The sequence below is a fragment of the Schistocerca nitens genome, chromosome 6 (assembly GCF_023898315.1).
Source record: "Schistocerca nitens isolate TAMUIC-IGC-003100 chromosome 6, iqSchNite1.1, whole genome shotgun sequence".
Taxonomy (NCBI): Eukaryota; Metazoa; Arthropoda; class Insecta; order Orthoptera; family Acrididae; genus Schistocerca; species Schistocerca nitens.
In genome coordinates, this window is record NC_064619.1 from 73,635,403 (window position 1) to 73,656,278 (window position 20,876).

Consider the following 20,876-nt stretch of genomic DNA (forward strand, 5'->3'; position numbering starts at 1 on the left):
GATGCACAAATACATGTCACCTCCGCACATCAGACTTTCTTTTCTTGTCGTAAGTCCCCTGGTCGACGAGGGTCTTTGGGCTGATATTTTGAAGTTACAGGATCTGTCCCTTGACACCTGTCTGCTGATCATTCGTGCGTTTGAACAGTCTCGCCGGCTACAACCACTGCGTCTTGATCCCACTGTTTTCACAGCTGTCCAGTTGCCTAGTGCCAAGCGGGAGCCTTATTGATTCGTTCGTCCACTCCGTGACAGGAAGTCTTTCACTCAGATTCCATCCTGTCCAGACTGTTTCCGGACTCACCAATGGTCGGAGCGCCCCCAGCGGTGAGCGAGATGTACAGCTTGCAGCCGAGTGGGCCATATTGCCATGGTGTGTCAGGCTTCACAAAAACATCGCATAGATGCTATGCTTCATGCGGACGCACAGGCTCGTCACGAATTGTCACCTCAGGACTTGGAAGCCTCACATTCCATTGACGGCTAAGTATTCTCCATCACTCCCCACTCGGGTGCCTGTTTTCTCCTAACCTTGGAGGTCATGCATATTCTGGTGATCTTCCAAATTAGCTTGGTGCCATCTGTTTCTAATGTGGATGGTCCCACATACCAAACTTTGGGCTTGCCAGCTTCGTCCCTGTACACTTGCACCTTGTGCAGTTTCAGTACCGTATTTACTCGAATCTAAGCCGCACTCCAATCTAAGCCGCACCTGAAAAATGAGACTCGAAATAAAGGAAAAAAAAAATTTCCCGAATCTAAGCCGCACCTGAAATTTGAGACTCGAAATTCAGGGGGAGAGAAAAGTTTTAGGCCGCACCTCCAAATCGAAACAAAGTTGGTCCATTGTAATATGAGACACAATTTAGGTCGAATGAAAGACGATACAGCTACAGTAGTTTGGTTCGAGTCGTAAGCTTAGCAGTTAAGCTTTACCAGGTAGCCATTGCTATGCGTCAGGCTCTCTGTCCGTATTTATACGGGTACCCTTCCTTTTTCACGTGCTTCGTCTGGTTTGAATCGATTGCTTATTTTGCTTTGATCTGATAAGTGCCGTTTTCTTTGTTATAGGTGTTTACGTCACTCTAAGCTGAAAATGCATTACTGTACTGTGTAATGCATTGTTTGTCGCATTTTGATAGTGCGTGTTTACGGCCTGTCGCCGCTCGTGGCATGACTTGCTTTTGTGCATGCTGCCGCCGCTTAAAAAAAAAAGAGGAATCGTCTCATTAGCGAAACAATGGCAAGAGACTGCTATTTGTTGTTACTTACACTGCTGCTTTCTTTGATAATGATCAACAAGAACCAAATGTGTATGATAGAACATCCGTATGATAGAACATGTTCTGAACGAGAGTTTTGTGAAAATTTTCCTCCGTTTGAAAATCTTTGCGGCCGCTTCTTTAGTACATCAAATTCTGCACAGAAATTAGTCATCTTACATTTAAAATCTAGTCAGTTGCCGTGCTTCATTTCTGACTGTATCACTATTAGGCATAAGAATAATACGAATATAAACATGACACGATACGTATATTCTTCCGCGTTTGCTGTTGTCTCACTCTAGTTTCGTAGTTTATTAGGCAGACAGGATTTAAATGAGATAGCAACAAACACGAAAGAATACATGGCAAAATGTTTATATTCGTATTATTCTTATGGTGAAGAGAATACTGTATGTGATTCACATTTCATCAGGTTCCTATTAGCAACCATCTCTTCTCACAGGTAGGAAAAAACTCGGAACGTAGAGTTGGCCATATTGACAAACATCCCTAACAGTCTTGCCAGTCGGATTTTCGTAGTACATTGAAATTCTGCTACATTCGAAGATGAACAATACGGAATTTGTATTTACTTCGTTGGATAATGTATGAAAATGCAGTGGTTGAAACTCGGGGCGGAGAAAAAAAAAGCTCATCTTCTACCTTTTTTTAAATTTATTTACTGATGCAGAGGTTTTGGCGCCAGTATTTATCTTTGTGCCCAAAAAGCATGCTTGTGTAGCGCTACATATATTCGACGGCAGAAGTTAGTTGTGGCGGCACCTATCAACATTTTTCAGAACTTCCGCTTGCTTTGCACTTGATTCTAAGCCGCAGGCGGTTTTTTGGATTACAAAAACCGGAAAAAAAGTGCGGCTTAGATTCGAGTAAATACGGTAATCAATATATATCAGTCGAAGGCATTTTTTCCACACCAATCTCTTACAACGGTCATTCCTTCACCACTCAGTTTTTGGTGCTTGGATCCCCCGGCACTACTAACCTTCTGGGTGCGGACATTTCTGGTCATCTGAGTTTATCAGTGCAGGATGTGGTACAGACAGTGTTGATTCCCTCATCAGATACCCTCCTCACCCCATTGCTCAGCAAATATGAAACGTTGTTCGCATCCTACACACCGGAGGTGAAGGGTTTCACTGAGCATGTTCAACTTCTTCCCTCATTTTTTTTTTAGGCCTGCCCAGTCCCCTTTGCTCTCTGAGACAGGCTCCAGGTGGAACTTTGCTGCTTACAAGATGAAGGCATCCTTTCTCCCATCGTCCACAGTTACTGGGTGATGCCTATCGTGATAGTCGAGAAGCCGAATGGTGCTTTATGCATCTGGGGTGATTTTAAGGTCATGGTCAATTCTCATTCCGTCATTGATGCATATCCTGTCCCATCGGTGGAATACACACTCACACGTCTTGTGGGCTCAGCTGTTTTCGCCAAAATTGATTTGCGTGATGCTTATTTGCAGCTGCCATTGGACGAAGAATTGCAGCAGATCCTCATCATTAATACCCTGTGTGGCCTTTTCCAGTACAGCCGCCTCCCATTTGGCATTGCCAGTGCCCCTGCCATTTTCCAACGTTATTTGGAACATCTAACAAGCCAGGTGCCCGGGGCGGCCAGTTATCTGGACGATGGTATCGTTGGTGGCTCGTCCGTGGTGAACCTTGCAGACAAGCTGGATCAGTTGTTTTGGTTTTTTTCTGAGGCTAACCTGCATTGCTGGAAAGAAAAGTGTGACTTTTTTGCGCAAGAGGTCAGCTATCTTGGGTTCACGATTGATGCCCGTGGCCTACACATGTCTAAGGAGTATTTCGAGGTGATTCAAAACCTGCGTCGCTCCACCAATGTGAAGCATCTGCAATCCATTCTTGGTCAAATCAACTATTAACGGCATTTTATACCCCACGACACCGAGATTTCAGCGCCCCTGACCGGGTTATTGTGCAAGGGTGTGTGTTGGGTTTGGGACACAGCATGGGAGAAGACTTTCACACTTCTCAAGTCAGCTCTCTCCAGCACTCCTTGTCTGGCCACTTGCAATCCTTCCTTGGCTGTTAATCGTCACCGCCGATGTCTCGAACTATGGCCTGAGTGTGGCCTCTTCCAAGTGGTCGACGGTGTTGAGAAGCCGGTGGCTTTCCCATCCAAAAAATTGACCGACACTCAAACCAAATACAATGAAATTGAAAAGGAAGCTTTGGCACTGGTTTTCACCCTGGTGAAATTCTAGTTTCATGTATGGTCATCATTTCACACTGCAGACCGACCACAAACCTTTGGTTTCTTTGTTTCACCTGGTGGGTGCTTCTGTGTCCACCCAGATGGCGCGACGCCTCCAGCGTTGGCACTCTTCCTGGCGATGTTCGACTTTGATATTGTCTACCGCACCTCTGAAAGGCACACAAGTGCTGATTTTCTGTCCCAGCTGCCTGCTGGGGTGGACCATGAGTTTAGCGCCTCCCCCTTGGCTTGTTTCCATGTAGACACAGCTCTGGACGTGCTGCTGTTGGATGCCACTGTGGTCCGGCGGGCCACTGCTCAGGATCAGACGCTGCAAGCTCTCCACCGCCAAATTGCTGCAGGTTGGCCGACCAGTTGTAGCGTCCATGATAAAGGGATTCAGCATTTTTGGGATCATCAACACACACTCTTTTTTTCTGCAGTGGCATCATCCTTTTGCGTTGTGATTCCCGGGTGGTCATACTGCCGTGTCCTCGACCTCCTCCATGCAGGCCTTTGGGGCATCGTTCTCACCAAACAGTTGGCTCACCAGCACCTTTATTGGCACGGTTTGGATAAAGACATTGCCTTCCTTGTGTCCACCTGCACCACGTGTCAAACACATCAGGCAGCACCGCTGTGCCAGTATTTTTTGTGGCTGGATGCAGCTGCTCTGTGGGAACGTCTCCATTTGGATTTTGCAGGGCTGTTTCATGGTTCCCAGTAGCTCATACTGATCAACTCCGGGTCGGGATAGCCTTATGACTCTTGCATGATGAACACCACTTCTGCAGAAACTATCAAAATTCTCCGGCACCTCTTTGCTGTTGAGGGCCTCCACAAAACAATTGTTACGGATAATGGTCCACAGTTCACTTTGACCGAGCTTAAGCGATTCTGTACTGCCAGTGGAATTTCCCTCATCCATACCACCCCATTGCACCCTGCATCAAACGGCTGGGCAGAACGTTTTGTGTGGACGTTCAAGACCCAGCTCGATAAGCTACTGAGCCATCACCTGCTGGACGATGCAGTACTTGGTTTTTTTGCTACATACCGCGCTGCCCCCCATGCCGGTAAAAGTCCAGCGGAAATACTTCATGATCAACCTTTCCGCTCTCCCTTATCTGTTCTGGTTCCCGAGGCTTCTCACCCTCCTGCCAGAACAACTCCTGCCAGTACTTACAGTGGCCCTAGCATTGTATTCACTCACCGTAACATTGTAGTAGCACATTGTATTTTGTATTGTGCAGTGTAGCTTTTGGTCAGTAATTTCTTCCATTGTCTTGTTTTCTTATCTGGTTTGCCATCACAAGAGTTGTGGGCTTTTTTCTGTTTGTTCTTGTGTGTGACACTTAGTGTATGACAACAAGGTGTTTTTCTTTAATTATAATAAGGTGTGTTCAAATTGCCTGTTAGTTCTTTCCTGCCAACTGCAGGACACTGCAGTTGACACTACACATTCTGGAAGATGACGTTCACCAGGCATTTTTCATACCCACACTCTGCCATTGGATCACCACATTGTGTACCATGATTCATCACTCCACACAACTTTTTTCCACTGTTCAGTCATCCATTATTTACACTCCTTACACCAAGCGAGGCATCATTTGGCATTTACCGGCGTGATTTGTGGCTTATGAGCAGCCGCTCAACCATGAAATCCAAGTTTTCTTACCTCCCGCCTAACTGTCATAGTACTTGCAGTGGATCCTGATGTAGTTTGGAATTCCTGTGTGATGGTCTGGATAGATGTCTGCCTATTATACATTATGACCCTCTTCTTCCATCAGCGGCCTCTGTCAGTCAACAGACGAGGTCAGCCTGTACGCTTTTGTGCTCTACATGTCCCTTCACATTTCCACTTCAGTATCACATCAGAAGCAGAGGACCTAGGGATGTTTAGGAGTGTGGAAATCTCATGTACAGACTTATGACACAAGTGACACCCAATCACCTGACCATGTTCAAAGTCCGTGCATTCCGCAGAGAGCCCGATTCTCTTCTCTCACAATTTCTAATGACTGCTCAGCTCACTAATATGGAGTACCTGGCAGTAGGTGGCAGCACAATGTACCTAATATGAAAAACATATGTTTTTAGGGGTGTCTGGATGCTTTTGATCGTTAGTGTATCATCATGCCCAGAAATGAGGGACATACTATCCATGATCCTCCCCATTCTGCCACCCACCCAACCTATACTACATTGTGATCGATCACTATACCACTCCCATTCCCAGCCCCTTACCACAAGGGTCATATCCCTGTGCAAGATCGTGATTTCCCTAAATCACTCCAGGCAAATGCCGGGATGGTTCCTCTGAAAGGGCACGGCCGACTTCCTTCCCCATCCTTCCCTAATCCGATGAGACCGATGACCAAGCTGCCTGGTCTTCCCCAAACCAACCAACCAACCTGTGCAAGATCCAGGCACAAGCCCTGCCTGGTTTACTCACCCAGCACATCCTGCTCTAGTCTTGTCAGATGTTTTCCCTATCTCATCTGAGACAGTGCAAAGCATTTTAAATAGGCATGGCCACCAACCATCTGCCTACCAGAATGAATGGCCGCTGCCAATCTGAGGCCAAGAGCAGAGTTGACCACTCAGTGGTGGAATATGCTGACGAGCACAACATGCTTGAGTTCAGTGGCTGCTTCACAGCCTGTGCCATCTGGATCCTTCCCCAGCCCCTGCTTTCCTAAACTACACAGATGGGAAATCATTTTTGTAACACATCCTATGCTCCTGTAATCCTCCTGTCCTCAATCTCTGCTAACCCACTGCATTCACACCCTCTACTCAACAGTCTCCCTTCCTAATCCACATCTCCAAGTCATCACCATTGTGCAGTGCACAAACTCGCAGGTTCTGGTCCCTCTGTCGCATTCTTGTCCTGTACACTTGCTGCCTCTCCCTCCGACATTCCTATCGCATACACCCTCTGCTTCCCTTCGAGCCATCAACTACCCCTCCCCAACATCTCCTCCTCCTCTTTCTCTCTCTATACACCCCACTTGAGGCCACACCTAACCCCAGTCTACTTGCTTAGCAGTCCTGGCATTGTGGGTTCGCCTGGCACAGCGTTCCTGTTTGTGGGTGTGGAGCGAAAAGGGGGGGGGGGGGGCAGCAGCAGACAGGGGTGTCCAAAAGCTAGAAAAGTTCTCTTTCTTTTTGTGTTTCTGTTTACAATTCAACATTACTATTCAGTGAATGATCTCCTTTTGTCCTAAATTATTTAAGTAAAATAAATAAATGAACCACAGACCTTGCCATCAGTGGGGTGGATTGTGTGCCTGAGCAATACAGATAACTGTACTGCAGGTACACTTACAACAGAGGGGTATCTGTTGAGAGACCAGACAAATGTGTGGTTCCTGGAAAGGAGCAGCAGCCTTTTCAGTAGTTGCAAGGGCAACACCTTATGATTGACTGATCTGGCCTTGTAACATCAACCAAAGCGGCCTTGCTGTGCTGGTACTGTGAACCACTGAAAGCAAGGAGAAATTACAGCTGTAATTTTTCCCAAGGACATGCAGCTGTACTGTGTGGTTAAATGATGATGGTGTTTTCTTGGGTAAAATATTCTGGAGGTAAAATAGTCCCCCATTCGGATCTTCGGGCAGGGACTACTCAGGAGGATGTCATCATCAGGAGAAACATTCTACGGATTGGAGGATGGAATGTTGGATCCCTTAACCAGACAGGTAGATTAGAAAATATAAAAAGCAAAATAGGTCGGTTTGAAATTAGATATAGTGAGAATTAGTAAAGTTCAATGGCAGGAGGAACAGGACTTCTGGTCAGGTGAATACAGCGTTATAAACACAAAATGAAATGGGAATAATGCAGGAGTAGGTTTAATAATGAGTATGAAAATAGTAATGCAGGAAAGCTACTATGAACCGAATAGTGAATGCTTTATCAGAGTCAAGGTAGACACAAAGCCTATGCCTATCACAGTAATACAAGTTTATGTGCCAACTTGCGCCGCAGACGATGGGCATACCAAAGAAATGTATGATGAGATAAAAGAAAATATTTAGATAGTTAAAGGAGACTAAAATTTAATTGTGATGGGGGACTGGAATTCGACAGTAGGGAAAGGAAGACAAGGAAAAATTGTAGATGAATATGGACTCGGTGAAAGGAATGAAAGAGGAGGCCACCTGGTAGAATTTTGCACACAGTGTACTTTAATCATCACTAACACTTGGTTTAAGAATCATAAAAGATGGTTGTATATGTGGAAGAGACCTGGAGACACCAGAAGGTTTCAGATTGATTATATAATGATTAGGCAGAGATTTATGAACTAGGATTTAAATTGTAGGATGCAGGGGCAGATGTAGTCTCTGACAATAGTTTATTGGTTGTGAACTGTAGATTAAAATTGAATAAATTGGAAAAAGGTTAGGAAGTGAAGGAGATGGCACCTGGATAAGTTGAAAGAAGCAGAGGTTATTGAGAGATTCAGAAGGAACATTGTACAATGGTTCACTAGAACAGGGGAAAGGAATACAGTAGAAGATGAATGGCTAGCTGCAAGAGATGAAACAGTGAAGACAGAAGAGAATCAAATATGTAAAAAGACAAGGCCCAGTAGGAATCTTTGTGCATAACCCAAGTGATATTGAATTTAATTGATGAAAGGAGAAAAATTTAAAAATACAGCAAATGAAGCAGGCGAAAGGGAATACAAATGTTTAAAAAATGAGATTGACAGGAAATGCAAAATTGCTAAGAAGTAATGGCTAGAGGACAAATGTAAGGACTTAGAACCATATTTCACCAAGGAAGAGATAGAGACCACCTGTAGGAAAATTAAAGAGGCCTTTGGGGAAAAGAGAAGCTGCTGTATGAACAACGAGAGTTCAGATGGGAAACCAGTCCTAAGCAGAGAAGGGAAAGCTGAAGGATGGAAGGAGTATATAGAGGGTCTATACAAGGGAGGTAAATTTGAAAGCAATAGTATAGACAGGGAAGTGGACGTAGATGAAGATGAGATGGGAGATATGATACTGTGAGAAGTCGTGAAAGATCTATGTCGAAACAAGGTCCCGGGAATAGATTATATTCTGTTAGAACTACTGATAGCTTTGGAAGATCCAGCCATGACAAAACTCTTCTATCTGGTATGCAAGGTGTATGAGGCAGGCGAAATACCCTCAGACTTCAAGAAGAATGTAGTAATTCCAATTCCAAAGAAAGCAGTTCGTGATTGATGTAAAAATTACTGAACAGTGAGTTTAATAACAAGTCTTGGTTGCAATATATGAAAACGAATTCTTTACAGAAGAATAGAAAAATTGGTAGAAGATGACCTTGGGAAATGTCAGTTTGGATTCCAGAGAAATGTAGAAACCCGTGAGGCAATACTGACTCTACAACTTCTCATAGAAGATAGGTTAAGGAAAGGCAAACGTACATTTATAGCATTTGTAGACTTAGAGAAAGCTTTTGACAATGCTGACTGGAAGACTCTTTCAAATTCTAAATGTGGCAGGGGTAAAACACAGGGACTGAAAGACTATTTACAATTTGTACAGAAACCAGATGGCAGTTATGAGTTGAGGGGTATGCAAGGGAAGCAGTGTAGTTGAGAGGGGAGTGAGACAGGGCTGTAGCCTAACCTGATGTTATTCAATCTGTATATTGAGCAAGCAGTAAAGGAAAGGAAAGAAAAATTTGGAGTAGGATTTAAAGTCCAGGGAGAAGAAATAAAAACTTTGAGGCTTGCCAACAACGTTGTAATTATGTCAGAGACATCAGAGGAATTAGAAGAGCAGTTGAATGGAATGGACAGTGTCTTGAAATGAGGATGTAACATGAACATCAACAAAAGCAAAACGATGACAATGGATTGTAGTCAAATTAAAGCAGATGATGCTAAGTGAATTAGATTAGGAAACGAGACACTTAAAGTAGTAGATGAGTTTTGCTATTTGGTTAGCAAAATAACTGATGTTATCTAAAGTAGAGAGGATATAAAATGTAAACTGGCAATGGCAAGAAAAGCATTTTGAAGAAGAGGAATTTGTTAACATTGAATATAGATGTAAGTATTAGGAAGTCTTTTGTGAAGGGAGTGTAGCCATGTACGGAAGAGAAATATGGACGATAAACAGTTTAGATAAAAAGAGAATGGAAGCTTTTGAAGTGCTATAGAAGAGTGGTGAAGATTAAATGGGTCAATCCCCTAACTAATGAAGAGATACTGAATATAATTGGGGAGACAAGGAATTTGAGGAGCAACTTGACTGAAAGAAGGGATCGGTTGATAGGACACATTCTGAGACATCAAGAGATCACCAATTTAGTATTGGAGGAGGTGTGGGTGGTAAAAATTGTAGAGGGAGACCAAGAGATGACCACAGTAAGCAAATTCATAAAGATGTAAGTTGCAGTAGTTATTTACAGATGAAGAGGCTTGCACAAGGTAGAGCAGCATGGAGAGCTGCATCAAACCAGTCTTTAGACTGAAGACCACTACAGATAGTAGATATATATGTAACATTATTTCACTGTCCTGCTTTACTTGCCCTATTTCACTGTCCTGCTTTACTTGCCCTTTTCACCTCTACATTCACCTCTGCCTCTACCGCTTGTGCCATTCAACTTCATGCACGGTAACCATTGGCATGAATGCATGTTCATGTGATGGAGCTCAGTCAGGAGGTACCAGGTTTGTATACTGGTGGTGAAGAAAAATTTGCTATATAGAATGGATAACATAACTGGAAATTTTTTAAGGATTACTGTGTGAAAGTAAATATTCTTGTTTGTATTGGCACAGCGTGGTTGCTGTCCAGTTGGGATGAGGGGGAGGTATAGGCATGTAGATGTATTAAAGCATAAGTATAGAAGTTAAATTTCCAGCAAGGGACATATTGTAGCTATTTTACTGTTTATTCTAGCCTGGATTTCCAGTAAGTCACACCCAAAGAGACCCAAGAGTCTACAAACTGCTCACAGCTGAATTCTAGTAGCAGAATATCTTCAAGGAAAAAGAAAGACAATTCTCAGAATGTGGCACCCCTGCAGAAAAAAGTTGGTGACAGTTGGTATTTACAGGTGGAGTAGGAATATATCCATTCTGTCAGATTACTAAATTGAAAGAAAACAGCTGTTAAGTTCTGCAGCTTCAGATTGGGGCCATGTGACCAACAAAGGATTTTTCCACTTGGCTTGGGGCGGTAACCTGATGTTGAAAAGTTACTGAAGTGATGTATGGATGGTCATGTACATTTCCCGTCAGTGGCAGAACCCTCTTGGAACACAAACCTCTCCATCTTCTGTTGTCTTTCCACCACCTCTCTGTCACTACTGTGGTTCAGACTATTCTTCTGAATGCTTTCTTCAACTCCTTTTAGCCACTTGTCTCTTGGCCTTCCCCTTAGTCTCTTGTCTTCCATCTTCATCTTGTGTATCTTTTTCCTTCAATCCTGCAGGATTGCTAGTCCTGCTAGAAAAGAGGCACTGGGGGAAGTAAAGTTATGAGGTGTGTCTGGATAGCTCAATTGGTAGAGAACTTTTCCTTGAAAGGTGGTGGTTAGTGTTTAACGTCCCGTCGACAACGAGGTCATTAGAGACGGAGCGCAAGCTCGGGTTAGGGAAGGATTGGGAAGGAAATCGGCCGTGCCCTTTCAAAGGAACCATCCCGGCATTTGCCTGAAACGATTTAGGGAAATCACGGAAAACCTAAATCAGGATGGCCGGAGACGGGATTGAACCGTCGTCCTCCCGAATGCGAGTCCAGTGTTTCCTTGAAAGGCAAAGGTCCTGTGTATGTATCCTGATTCACAGACAGTTTTAATCTGTTAGCAAGTTTCAAATCAACACACATTCCATTGCAAAGTAAAAATTCATTCTGGAAATCAGAAGTTCTATGGTTTTATAATTTAACTTTAGAATATTTTGATGTGATAAGTTTGTGTTGATCTCTTTTTTATCTTAAAGTTTTTTAGATTCAAATTTTTCTGCTTCTTTTGATACTGACAGCCTGAAATTTGAGTTAACTCTTAAAAAAGTTCTACCTTCATACCATTTGCTAAAGGGATATTGTCATTAATGGCAATGTTGCCTCTTAAAAATTCTGCTATTAACCCAGTCAGTTTTTTTCCTCATTGTTATTGATGTGTAGGCCATGCCTCATAAAATCCAAACTGCCAATAACTTCAACAGAATCCAAACCTATCTTTGATGCTGTAATTGACAGAAGCAGATTATCTAACTTGTGATTCACCTACAGCTTGGAAATGTCCCGTTTGTGAAATTGCTCTGCTGGACTGACACTAGACAAGCTGTCCCTGTCATTTGTTCATGAGACCCAGAAAATATTAGATACAGGCTCCCAGGTAGATGCTATTTTTCTTGACTTCCGGAAGGCGTTCGATACAGTTCCGCACTGTCGCCTGATAAACAAAGTAAGAGCCTACGGAATATCAGACCAGCTGTGTGGCTGGATTGAAGATTTTTTAGCAAACAGAACACAGCATGTTGTTATCAATGGAGAGACGTCTACAGACGTTAAGGTTACCTCTGGCGTGCCACAGGGAAGTGTTATGGGACCATTGCTTTTCACAATATATATAAATGACCTAGTAGATAGTGTCGGAAGTTCCATGCGGCTTTTTGCGGATGATGCTGTAGTATACAGAGAAGTTGCAGCATTAGAAAATTGTAGCGAAATGCAGAAAGATCTGCAGCGGATAGGCACTTGGTGCAGGGAGTGGCAACTGTCCCTTAACATAGACAAATGTAATGTATTGCGAATACATAGAAATAAGGATCCTTTATTGTATGATTATATGATAGCGGAACAAACACTGGTAGCAGTTACTTCTGTAAAATATCTGGGAGTATGCGTGCGGAACGATTTGAAGTGGAATGATCATATAAAATTAATTGTTGGTAAGGCGGGTACCAGGTTGAGATTCATTGGGAGAGTGCTTAGAAAATGTAGTCCAGCAACAAAGGAGGTGGCTTACAAAACACTCGTTCGACCTATACTTGAGTATTGCTCATCAGTGTGGGATCCGTACCAGATCGGGTTGACGGAGGAGATAGAGAAGATCCAAAGAAGAGCGGCGCGTTTCGTCACAGGGTTATTTGGTAACCGTGATAGTGGTACGGAGATGTTTAATAAACTCAAGTGGCAGACTCTGCAAGAGAGGCGCTCTGCATCGCGGTGTAGCTTGCTCGCCAGGTTCGAGATGGTACGTTTCTGGATGAGGTATCGAGTATATTGCTTCCCCCTACTTATACCTCCCGAGGAGATCACGAATGTAAAATTAGAGAGATTGGAGCGTGCACGGAGGCTTTCAGACAGTCGTTCTTCCCGCGAACCATACGCGACTGGAACAGGAAAGGGAGGTAATGACAGTGGCACGTAAAGTGCCCTCCGCCACACACCGTTGGGTGGCTTGCGGAGTATGAATGTAGATGTAGATGTAGATGTAAGTTAGTGTCTCATCCTCTGGATGCAGCTGCTGTGGTTTCATGACTGCAGCTATTGTTGGCCATATCACCTTTTCATATCTTTGTAAAATTCTTTTTTTTCTTTTCCACATTGGTACAATATTTTATTAATTATTTGTTTTTGAATCAGAAAAATCAGAAATTGTTTTCTAGTACTGTAATTGTGCATCTATTGATATACAGATGTATGCTGATTCTGCTCCTCACCCCCATGGTACAGTTGTTGGAGAAGAAATTTTCCAGAGTGGTTTGGTTCCTTCTGATACAGATTTTAGAGTGTTTAGGGATTTTGGTAATATATCAGGTAAGGGAATATTGATTTTTTAAATGCATTACAAAAGTAAAACAGTGACAAGATTTCAATTGTCATTACAGTTGCATGAGAGAACATACTGAAAGCCTATTGGTAGAGCTGCCTTTAAGTGCCATAGAGTTTGTTTCTTTTTTCTTCTTTTTGTTGATGTGAACTACACACTTTTTGTCATAAACTCTTTCTTTTTTCAGGATTGGATTTTGCACATAAATCAAATGGATATGTGTATCATACAGTCTTTGACAGTATATTCTACATTCCTGAAGGAACATTTCAACACACTGGGGACAACATGCTTGCCCTCGTCAAGAAAATCGCATCTTCTAGTGAGCTGACCAATCCGGGTCAGGCCTCAGATGGTCGTGTTGTCTACACTGATGTCGGTGGACTTTTCATGGTGTATTATTCAGAGTTCACTGGAACCATAATAAATATGATTGCATTTATTTTGTCACTGTACACAACAGTGTACAATATAATGTTTGTTGGGAAAGGTACTACATTCAAAATTAAATAAAAGTTATATTTATTTTGGTTATTTGTTATGCATGTACTGATTTTACTGAAACTTGTCTGAAATGAAATGTTTTTGTGGGGGAACAAATATAAGTTGAGAGCTCAGCCATAGTTAGACCAAAACTATGAGGTGGAAGGGGAAAATCAGTTATAATTAGAAAGATTCGTCTTTTCCCTTCCTTTTTATTATGTATGCTCTCTGAAGCCTTCCCCTTCGTCTTGGTCTCCTCTCATCCCCGAAACAGGTGGGTCCCCCCTGTCAAAGTGGGATCTGAGTAACCTTTCTTTCCACTATCAATCCCTGTTTCTTCCCTGAGGAAGGAACGTAGAAGTCATGGAAACTAGAAATAGTTAATTCTATGTTTAAGTGTTTTTGTAAGCAGTATTTGAAATTTTGCCTTCTGAAGGTTAATACTCTTCAGCCACTCTCTCCATTGTAATTTAACAGATTCTTTTTATTATTTCTCTTATTTAAAGTAAGTTATTTTATACATATCTCCAGTTTCCATGTTGTTGTTGTTGTTGTGGTCTTCAGTCCTGAGACTGGTTTGATGCAGCTCTCCCAGTTTCCATATTCCACACATATTATTTATTTATTACCAAGATTACAAACATATGTTCATGAAATGACACAAAGAAACAGGATGATCCAACTTGCTTCTTCTCTATAAGCAATATTTATTTCTTCTCCGTCTCTGGAGACACTGCATTATTCAGCATTTATGGTGCGTCACCAGTCTTTTTGGTGGGAAAACCTTTAAATCTCCCATCCAAATCCCACAGTCAACCATAATGATAATCATTCTAGTCAGAGATGAATAGCCTCTCAGCCAGGATTACATGAATTTGGCACATGTTGTCCTAGTGCAGGTGCCCTTATGGTTATCACTTCTCAGCCACCATCATACATATAATTTTTTGAAACTTTTTTAACTCAGAAGGGATCAAGATTCTTGGCTTTCAGCTTTAATTTTGGTCCAGATTGTGGCTGCTTTTGCACTCCAAGATTACCAAATTTATACGTAAAAGGCGTCTTCAGACATTGATCGAAGCTAGCCCAATTTTTGTCTTGAAACTTACTGATTTCTAATTTAATATGTTCCCTCATTTGCATGTGTTCTTCGTCATATGAATAAATAATCTGTTCTTCAGATTGTTTTGTGATGTGAAGGTCATACTGTGTATGTATCTCTACTTCCGTTGAAAGCTTGAATGGCATGTTACAGTGCTTCTGTTTTATGATGAATTCGTAGAATGATGAACTCGTGGTACTGTTTTGTACCATTTGTTGTTGCATTGTTTGCTAAGCTTAGCAATGTTCATAGGCAAAGAAAAATAGGTCATCTGAATTTGCACATTCTCTGTAGTTCAGTTACTTATGCCATGCAGTGCTCCTTGAATTCATGAGAAGTAAAGCAAGTCCCTCTATCAGTAATTACGTGGTTGGACTCTGAAAATTATTTTTTTTTCTGATTTCACCTTACTAATTTACCATCACTAAATGTTGTTGTCTTTACATGATACAGCCAACTAAACTTGGCAAATGTGTCAGTAATATTTAGGATGTGTCTACATCCTTTATGAGTCAACTGAATTGTTCCAGAGTGATCTGTGTATATCACTTTTTAAACTCTGAATAAATGGTGAAGGAAATCTACCTTCTTTTCTGACTTCTTATTTGTGGTTAAGCATTTTAAACATTTGGAGATCACTCGTCGCATCTTGTCAGTCAAATTTGCCATTTAAGAATTTCGTTTTCATTTTCTCTTCAGTTTGCTTGAAAGAGTAATGTCCTTTTTCAGCATATACTGGATGATGATATCTCCTTGCATAGTGCATGGAATCACTAAAGTTTCTCTTCTGTTGTTGAACTTGAAAAGAAGCCCATCTCTTACTAAAAAGTTGTTGTAAGGTCGTTCTTTGAGCATGTTTTTATCACTGCCACAACACTGTCCTTCATTTCAATTATCTGATTCTGCCTATTAAACCATCTTAAAACCAAACTTTACATTCACACAACAACTTAAAGCATCTACATGTTTCATTCTAAAATCAGTTCAGTGGTGTAAGAACCTCTTTTAGTTTTATACTTTTGGTTGTAGATGTTTAAAATTGAATCTAATGAAAGAATGTATTTGAGCATCTTCAAAGCTTGTTCCTGTTGTTCTTCAAACTTGCATTCCTGGTTGTTTCTGAGTAGACCACTCAGGGGTTTGGCAATCACTGAGTAATTTCACATTAACTTGACATAAACTACTTAAAGTATCCTGTTAGTCCTAGCAATAGATTTCAGTTCTGCAAAGTTTTGAATGGTGTCTGTCTTCTCTGAAGGAGGTCAAATTAGTCAACGCTGTATGACATACCCAAAAATCTCAACAGCTCTCTTCAAGAACTACTATTTTAAAAAAGTAATTTCCACACAGTTTTCAACACTAAATATGTATAAATACCACCATCCATGTGAACAAATATGATGTTCTCTCAAGCCACTTCCGTTGATGCTGGTCTCGTCCTCACCAAAGGCCAGCTACACACTTGCGTCCACATTAAACCAACCAACAAACAACAATACTTACATTTTGACAGTTCCCTCCCATACAGCTTTGGCATGTGAGGCAAATGTATTTGTTTGGGTGCAGACTCTTTACAGCAATACACCACCATTTTCACCTCGGCTTTCACTGCACGTAATTACCCCACCAGCCTAGTTAAAAAGCAGATTTCCCAGGCCATCATATCAAATCCTGGCACTGCTGATCCCTCCACACAACAGCTTCGGAGAACACCATTGGTGAGTCAGTATTATATTGATCTGGAATGTGTTAATCAGCTACTTCAGCATGGCCATGACTTCCTAAAATTATGCCCTGAAATGAGATCCATACTGTCTGAAATTTTGCCCACTGTGCCTAGAGTAGTTTTCCATCACCCTCCCAATCTCTGCAATATTTTTGTCAGACCCTATGTTCTTTCTGCACCCATCTCCCTACCCTATGGCTCCTACCCCTGTGACCATCCCCACTTCAAGACTTACCCTATGCACCCTCCTACCACCACCTACAACAGCCCTGTAACTGGCAAAACATGTACTAGTAAAGGGAGAGCCACGCGCGAAATGACTTGTCATATACCAGCTATTATGTACACAGTTCACCTTCTACACCAGCATGACTGCCACCAAATTATCAATTACGATAAATGGGCATAGGCAGAGGGTATATACTGGCAATACACAATATCCTGTTGCAGAGCACGCTCTACAACATGAGATTCGTGACCTCAGAACCTGTTTCACCACACGCGCCACCTGGATTCTTCCCCCAGACACCAGTTTCTTAGAACTCCACAAGTGGGAACTAGCACTACAACATGTCCTTGGTTCTCACCACCCACTTGTGCTTAATTTACATTTATTTCTTCCATCTCAGCTTTTCTTCACTGTAACTACTCTTTACTTCACTCCGTTTTAGTTTCTACATCTTTAATTGTCTTTCCCGTCTATTTTTCTCTGCCCCCACCCACCTCTGTTTCGTACAATGCTCTTAGCTTCTCACTCTTATTAACTCATGCATGACATTTTAATAGTAATCTCTGTCTTACCCTGTCTTCCACCTTTAAGCTCTCAGGTTTTCAAATCTCATCTGATGCAGTCCCAAACAATCTGTCTTTCCTTCTCATCCCATATAGTACGTCTCCCCTGACCTGCAGTTCTGGGTGACTTTCCCAAAATCTACCCCTTTTGCTAAACCTCTCCAGTCCTTTTCCTTCACTGTTCTTCCTTCCCCTTCAACCCTTCTGCCTAAAGAAGGAGCCATTGGTTTCAAAAGCTCGCCAATCACAACAGTGGTTTATGTGTGTGTTCTGCTGCAGCTTCGTGAGTAGATTTTTTATCTATTTGATTAAATAATTTTATCAGTAATTGATTGTTTTCATTGTTACAATTCTTTTCCTTGATGTATTCATATGAGATTTGGCCAGACTTGTTGCAATTGAAGAGTCTATTGCCCTTATTCGTGTGTTTGCAGTTATTTGATCTGTGGCTTTGGTACCACAGTTGAAACACTTCCTGTTTGGATCCCAAACTGTGCTTTTGGTGCTTTTGTTACATGTGCCTTTAGCATTTTTTTTTTTTTTTACTGAAGTTTTTGAAATTTTCATCCCTGTAATTTTAATTATTATTTTTTGTTTCAGCAATGCCTTGACAGCACTTTCGTAATGTCTCAGTTCTTTCTTGAACTCTTTCACGTTTCACATGCCATAAAGCAGAAGTCTTATACTTCAGTGGTCTTATATCTCATCTATCACACATGGAATAGTGAATTTTTATTAATGTTACCTCAGTTTGGCAATCTCTTTCACTGCAATAATATACACTTAAGGTGTTGTACCCCATTTTTTTTTTTTTTTTTTTTTTTTTTTCATAAACTCATGTTTTGTAGGTCTTTGCAGTCTGGTCTCCTTGTTGGATTTTTATTACATAACTCTCAGGCATTTCCAATTTTTTTTCTCATCTGAAACTGTTTCAAAAATTAACTTATTTATGAATTTGATGGCTTTTAGCAGTGCACATGTTATATTTTTATTTATTCTTTCTGTTTCACATAACTCTGTGATTTCTAGAGATTTTACTAACTTGGCTAAGTTGAGTATAAGATAATTTTTGATAGTATTCAAAATAGCACAGTTGAATTAGTTATGGCGTATGAAAATTAATGTGTAGATAAACCTGTCATTAGGAGTTCAAGAGTGATGTTCCACATTCAAACATATTTTGTGTAGTACTTTCTTTTTTCTTTGGTGGTCATTTTATCTTTTGTAACAAGTGACATTAAGGGCAGTAATTTAAATTCCTAATTCAAATGTTGTATCCGTGAAACTAATCAATTTAGGAAAATATAATATAACTGGATAGATAAAAAAAAATGTACTCACCAAGTGGCATCAAGAGAATACACATATAAAAGTTAAGGAAATGTGCAAGCTATTGGAGCCAGTGGCTACTTCTTCTGGCAAAAGGGTTGGAGAGGTAGGAAGAGGGATGAAGGAAAAGGGCTGGCAAGGTTTAGGAAATGGGGAGGTTTACAGAAAAGTTGCCCTGAACCCCGGGTCAGGGAAGACTTGCTGGACAGAATGAAAAGGAAAGACCCTTCTCCTTCAAACCTTCTACCAGTAGGAGCCACTGGCTGCAAAAGTTTGCACATTTCTTTAACTTTTATACGTGTATTCTCTTGCCCCTGCTTGGTCAGTAGACTTTTTATCCATCCAATTACAGCGTAAGCCGGACATTAGTGTTAATATATGTGTGTATATATGTGAATATAATAGAAGGAAACATTCCACGTGGGAAAAATATATCTAAAAACAAAGATGATGTAACTTACTGAACGAAAGCATTGGTATGTTGATAGACACACAAATAAACACAAACACACACACAAAATTCAAGCTTTCATAAGCAACGGTTGCTTCATCAGAAAAGAGGGAAGGAGAGGGAAAGACGAAAGGATGTGGGTTTTAAGGGAGAGGGTAAGGGGTCATTCCAATCCCACAAGCGGAAAGACTTACCTTAGGGGGAAAAAAGGACAGGTATACACTCGCATACACACATATCCATCCACACATATACAGACACAAGCAGTGCTTGAATTTTGTGTGTGTGTTTGTGTTTATTTGTGTGTCTATCAACATACCAATGCTTATTGCAAGTGTGAGGTAAACAACTGAAAATGTGAAATGCTGGTATATTAATTATCAATGTAACCACCAGAATGGTGAATGCAAGCATGCAGATGTGCATGATCTGTGTCGTACAGGTGCCGGATGTCAGTTTGTGGGATGGAGTTGCGTGCCTGTAGCACTCGGTCAGTCGATACAGGGACAGTTAACGCTGTTTGTGGTTGATGCTGGAGCTGTCATCCGATGATGTCCATTATGTGCTGACCGTAGACAGATTTACTGATAGAGCAGGCAAAGGGCCATGTTGACACTTTGTAGCTGTGGTATACGGGCAAGCAGTATCCTGCATGAAAACACTCCCTGCCATGATGGGTTCACGAATGGCAGCACAACAGGTCAAATTACCAGATTGATGTGCAAATTTACAGTTGGGATGTGTGGGACAACCATGAGAGTGGTCCTGCTGTCATACAAAATTGTACCTCAGACCATAACTCCAGGTATAGGTCCAGTGTGTCTAGCAAGCAGACAGGTTGGTTGCAGGCCCTCAGCTGGTCCCATTTTAACCAATACACGGCCATCACTGGCACCGAGGCAAATCAGCTTCCATCAGAAAACTCAACAGACCTCAACGCTGCCCTTCAATGAGCTCTCGCTTGACGTCACTGAAATTACAAATAGCAGTGTTTTGGGGTCTGTGAAATGCACACTACAGGGTGTCTGGTTGAGAGCTGTCCTTGAAGTAATCAGTTTGTAACAGTTCATTGTATCACTGTGAAGCTAACTGCTGCTGAGATTGCTGCTACAGGTCCAGAGTCATGCAGTGAACACTGTGGTCTTCCCTCTTGTTAGTGCCATGTGACCATCTGGAGCACAGTCTTCTTGCTGCAGTCCATTCTCGTGGCCACCACTGCCAGCAATCATGTACAGTGGCTACATTCCTGTCAAGTCTTCCTGCAATATCGCAGAAGGAACATCGAGCTTCTTGTAACCGTATTACGTGACCACATTCAAACTCGGTAAGGCATTGATAATGACATCTCGGTTGCCTTACAGGCGTTCTCGACTAACAACAACTCACCGTGTCCAATATAATGCTCATCACTGTTACAGTGTGTGTTTAAAGCAAACCTGATTTCCGTCCTCACAGTGGCACTACTAGCACCACTCTTATGTGAATGACATGAAATTTGAATAGACATTATCTTTCAGAAGTAAAAATGTGCCTACCAACTTTTGTTTGTGTTGTACAACTCCTTCTTGATGTTGCAATTTTTTTCCATCAGTGTGTTTTGTTCATACAGTCTTTTATGTCATAAATTGTTGTAATAGACCTGAACTACTTAAAATTGTCTTCAGAAATCTAGATGTTGGTTATGGGTGATAGA

At 41.7% G+C, this 20,876-nt stretch overlaps 1 protein-coding gene across 4 annotated transcripts in view; it reads left to right on the forward strand.

Annotated features, from left to right (window-relative positions):
- Positions 1–20,876, forward strand: part of LOC126262474 (endoplasmic reticulum metallopeptidase 1-like) — a 254,455-nt gene that overhangs the window by 124,790 nt on the left and 108,789 nt on the right. For all 4 annotated transcript variants that reach the window (XR_007546733.1, XM_049959136.1, XM_049959137.1 and 1 more), the window contains 2 exons: positions 13,167–13,287; positions 13,488–13,790. Coding sequence is in view for 3 of the 4 variants with exons in the window: in XM_049959136.1 (XP_049815093.1) it covers positions 13,167–13,287; positions 13,488–13,790 (424 nt within the window). In the remaining variant the exon portion in view is untranslated. The remainder of the gene's footprint in view (positions 1–13,166; positions 13,288–13,487; positions 13,791–20,876) is intronic.